Here is a 5,294-nt window from a genome sequence, read left to right as displayed (position 1 = left end):
TATACTAAGTAGTTCCAGCGTTGACCGCTCGATAGCGCCGCTTACCCGCGCTAGAAAAAATCAGTCCGGGAACTTTCCGGACAAACTGTGTATTCGCTCCCACCATTTCTGGACTCTTGGTCACGATGCCGCGTTCGTTCCATGTGATCTTGACGGGAACAGCCGTTTCGATCAGATGATTCAAAAGTAGTCGCGCTTTGAGGCGGTAAGTTTTTGGAATTGTTTCTATTATGTTTGTTATAGTTTTTTGTTCGCGAAAGCTCGTTGCGCTGCTGTTGTTAAATGAAATATCTGCAAACAATACATTTTTCTTCGGAGTTGACTGAATAATCCGTTGATATTGAGTATTATTATTATTGTGTCGTAATGGTGTTGAATAATATTTTGGTAAAACAGAGGATATTTGAGGCAAAGCGTCCATTGGTTCTTCAGCGTCGTGAAATAGTTCTCTCATTTCCTCGTCCTCCTCCTTTTCCTTTTCCCCCTCTCCACCAGTCACAGCAGTTGTTTTCATCATGGATGGATCTTCTTCTTTGCGAGAACGCTTTTTCGCTTTTCGGATAAAATATAGATATCGACGAAGTACTTTGCTGTACAATTTCCATTTTTCACCTTCATCAACAGGGGAATCGAGAATACGTCTCATCTTCGCGTCGAGACGCGAGAGCATAGTTCCGGGAGTGCGTGTAGTATTAGAAGCGGAATTTTCCCCTGCCATTTGTTGTTGCATTCTTTCGAGATTATCCGTGGAAATCAGCACCATTTTTTTAGCCCGTTTTATGATTACTCGATAATTCGAGATATTAAAACTGTATGGGCTCGATGATGTACGGTAAAAAGCCTCCTTGTCGCACCAGCAGGTTGTTCTCGCACCTCCAAGTACCTCGTCGTTCCGCGATACGTCGCAGCGCCGTTTTGTATTAGATTAGGCGGTTTTCTCTTTTCTCGTGTGGTATGTTACTTCTGAGCGTATTGTGAACACACTCGCAAATACACGCAATGAATTTGTTATCAGCGGTTCGCAAAAAAGCAGCGCGTTGATTTTTATTTAGAAGACACANAGCTTTCAGTAGACAGATGTTTTTTTTCACCGAGAGAGCGCTTAGCTCTAATATGCGCCTTTTGTTGCTTCTTCCGCTTCGTCGCCGACGGCATCGTAGCTTTGAATGATGCCCTTCACTCGTGTGCTTCGGGTTTTTATACGCTTGTTTTTACACGAGGGATCTGCGGGGTACGTACACGTAATGACGCAAATCGTTGGGAAAGATACACGTTCGAAAACGATATTTGTCCGGTGGTGATTGTTTCAAATCGAGCAGTATATAACCGTGAGAACGCGAAGTGGCGTCGTAGTACGCTTCTTCCAAAAACTTTGCGTCGTTGGGATAGACTTGACGCGCGAGATGGCGAATTTGCGCGCGATCGCGCGGGTTCTTGAAAACCACAATGTAATTCGCATTCAGCAAAATATCGCGTTGACCGCGTCTCTGATAAAAGAGATTCTGTGAAATAAGTATAACGCTAAGAGTTTTATGATGGCTACCTTTGGTAAACAAATCAACGATCATTTCGCACGACAACGATTCTCGCATAAGATCGTGGATTATTATTAATTTCGCACAAAACGAGTCGTTCGAGTAATCTTCCGGGGGGGTAATCCTTCGCGAAATTCGATTTTACATTTTTCCGTTGTCATCTCGCGTTGCACCTCGAGATAGGCTTCTTGCCACTTGCCGTAATAAAATAAAATTCTTCCGAATCGAATATTCGCCATTTTCGGCAAATAACGGAGAAAAGTCTTTACAAAAATTGTTTTCCCGCATCCCGTAGGACCGCAAACGATCGACGTCCAGGGATATTTTTAGCGCACGTCCATTTCAAAGACTGTGCGAATTGCCGCTCGTAATTCTCTTACATTAAACTGTATTTGGTTTGCGACGACGATGAGCTTACCATCGCGCGTCGGACCCCGCGGCGGCCACGGTTCAGCGCGTTTTGCCGCGACAACGAGCTAAGTTTCGTCGCGGCAACGGACGGTGAGCTTATTCCGGATGATTAAAAAGCTGTTTTCAAGAAAAATCAGCTTATTGTCGCGCGCGGAAAAATAAGCTCGTCAAACGCGCGCGCGCGCCAATATAAGCTTATAACTTTTTGTTGAAGTTATATCAAAAAGACAGTTTCTAAGGATAAAAAAAAACAGAGATCGGGAAAAAGTAATCTTTTAATTTTGTTTTTAATAAAAATGTAATAATACTAAAATATTACGTTTTACAAAATGTGTACATATTGCTTAATCTACTAACATTTACAGAAAATCTCGCATTTTATAACTTTATTTTTACACGAGTGTTAAAATAACATATTTTTCATTTATTGTACAAAGCGCTTGCTTACATTATGACCTATTTAGACGGAAAACATATATATATATATATACAATTTTAACTATTACTAATACGTTTAAAATATACAAACTGTTTACAAGAGAATGCGCGAAAAAAAGTCTTATTCTAAGTAACTGTATGGAACGGATCGTCGCTCTTCGATAAATCTACGCTTCAGCAAAACCGGCGAGCAGATTTTTGATTCGTTCCGCGTTCACAACCTCGTGAAACGCGGTGCAACCAATCGCTCTAAAATGCAGATTTATCGACACATTTTCTTCTTTTCTCTCTCTTCGCATTAACATTTCTCTAACGCTATTGAAATTATTTATGCGGGAGGTTGCGGAATTGAGAGTTATTCCCTTGATTCTACACACCTCCCACGCGCCACCGTCCAAAGTACAAACTACGTACGCGTAAAATTTTGGACCACCGGATACAAACGACTCGATGGAACTACCACGGCCGTAGCCTTCGAGCTCGTCCGTCATATCATCCAGGAAATTTTCCGTACACGGTTCGTATTCGCCGGGCTCTCCGCTGCTCGCATAAATACACAAATCTGTATTGTAATAAGAACGCGCTCGCCTAAACGTTCTAAATATTTGTACAGTTTCAATCCCGCCTGTGCCGTCGTGTACTCCGCTATTATCACGTTGGTAATCGGAGAGAGTACGACCGCCTCGTCCCGCATTCGCCACGAAACATATATTACCTTGTCATTCACAGGTAATATATCGGTTACCTCGTGGTTGGAGCTCGATAATAGCAATACGAGACGTTCCTGCGACTTTACTACCTCGGTACTCGTCAAGTTCGATCGTTGCCCGAATTTTCTTCAAAACGAATTGAGACACAGCTTTGCGACCGAGCGTAAACCCGGATTTTGCACAATGTTTGCTCTATCTAGAGCGATACCCTCGACTGCTTCGTATTTTCGAAGATATCGTTCTTTAGATTTAGATCGTCCACGCATTCGCTCGGCCATCCGCTCGCTTCTTGCTTTAATTTGAGAAAACAGTTTATTTATTCGTATCGGCTTGTCTCATATTGCTATATCTCGCTCACTGCAGTCACGAGATAACCCTTCTCCACAGCTTTGCGTAATTCACACGATACCCACACGCCTTCGAATTCACGATTGCGCGGGTTTTCGTGCGAGCACTGAGTCTGCGAGAAGTTTTCGCAGCAACTGCGGCACAAGGCAAACAGTAGTTTGCCCTGCACACGGTACGGGAGTACAGGGTAAAAGAGATTGCGCAGAGGGAGCACTCTACAACGCACAAGCCCCTCGACCGCGGAAAAATCGACACCGGGCATCGCCCCGATAAGCGAAACGCACTCTTTTTCTCCGACAAGAATTTTCGGATGTCCAATTGGAAAAGCGCCGGTTTTCAACACGTAAGAGTATAGAGAACACACGTCTACGTAACGTATCTTCTCCGTACCCGTAACTTCGCGCCGAATCGCGATGTTTCCCGTTTGACCGCCGAAAATCGCGTCACGCGGTGAAAGTGGTTCAGCCGCGAGCATCGGATGTTGGTCTAAAAACGCTTGCATTTCGCGATTTTCCCGCGTATCGCGATCAAAAGCACACTCCCATTTCTCCGTCACGATGTACCCTCGTTTGCGACGACGCCATGATGTTGTCAGTGTACGCTCCTATCGCGAGTTCATCGTGTCGTATACTTTGCGTTCCCCCGTGCAGAGACGTTTGTCGCGTTCCGTTTTAAAACACACGGGACACCCGTGCCAAAAGCAGCCGTGGTATTGCAACACGTGACGCTCACCGTGCGCCGTCTCGTAATACCGTCGACGGGAATTCCTCCGACTTCCGCTAAACGATGTTCTCGCTCGTGACCCGCGTGAACAATGATGCGGTCGAGCTCGCGCTTCTTCCACATCAGCCACTGCAGAGCTTTGCGGGATTGCATATCCGCGAGACAATATCCGCCGCAAGGAATGACGCCGATTTCTTTCTCACGTAAAAAGTTTTTGCGGAAAACGCGCATACATGTGGAAGCGATGGTCGTGCATTCTTTGAACGGACATACGTTTCCGCGCTCGAGGAATATCTTGCGGAAGGTCATGCACGCTCGCCGCAAGATATCAACGTCGTTACGACAATAACGCACTATCTCGCGTTGAAAGCCAAAACCTGCGATTTTGCGCATCTGTTTCGCGTGCCATGACAGAAAACGTTCGCGTTCTTCGCTAGACATACTATCCGGCGAGTAATATTCAACGGCTGGTAACGGACCGACGTACGACTGATTCGCGAGAGTGTTAAATAAATGCGGAAAATATCCCTTTTCCACCCCACCCCGCAAACCGAAAACTTTCGGCAAAGCTGACAAACGCATTGGCATATAGTTGACACTGTCAATAAATTTCGTACGCCCGGCCGTTAATACGACGATCTTCGTCCCGTTTAATATTACTCGTGGATCCAAATCGACACGGTTTTCCGTGATGTAACAAAGAATGATCTGCGCGTCAGACGCCTTGGCGTTGTGCGCGATGCAGATAATTTGCTTGTAACATTTTGTCGTTCTCGTAACGAAATCGACGAATTGCCTCACCGGATCATCGCGGAACACGAATTCGCGCACACCGCACCACCGGCAACGTATTGTCATGTCGTCCTCGCTTGCACACGCGACGCAAATCTGCTGTGCGACGCAAAGAGTGGGCATGTGAATTTTCACAGACGCTGTACCTTGGAGCGTCTCATCCTGGCGGGTCTCGAATTAGTAGAACACGAATGCGACGCGCGCGTTTTTCCCTTTGCCGGTGAAATCCTCGCGTGTAAGAGGTCGGATATAACAAAGATGGTTTACATCTTGACGCGAACTGCAAATGTTACAAAACACGACGTCGCATTTGTGCCCCACATCCGCTGTTCTGTAC

General features: G+C 45.6%; 1 protein-coding gene across 1 annotated transcript; it reads right to left on the bottom strand.

The window, feature by feature from the left end:
• Positions 1 to 3,437: 3,437 nt before the first annotated feature.
• LOC109861799 lies at positions 3,438 to 5,023 on the bottom strand. The gene is given in 2 exon segments (XM_020441612.1): positions 3,438 to 4,195; positions 4,198 to 5,023. Coding segments are annotated over 2 exon segments (1,584 nt in total).
• Positions 5,024 to 5,294: the final 271 nt, after the last annotated feature.

This window comes from Pseudomyrmex gracilis, unplaced genomic scaffold (assembly GCF_002006095.1).
Source record: "Pseudomyrmex gracilis isolate BER0280 unplaced genomic scaffold, ASM200609v1 scaffold_1045, whole genome shotgun sequence".
NCBI classification, from domain to species: Eukaryota; Metazoa; Arthropoda; class Insecta; order Hymenoptera; family Formicidae; genus Pseudomyrmex; species Pseudomyrmex gracilis.
The sequence above is the reverse complement of the archived record's forward strand: the minus strand, read 5'-3'. Positions and strand labels throughout refer to the sequence as shown.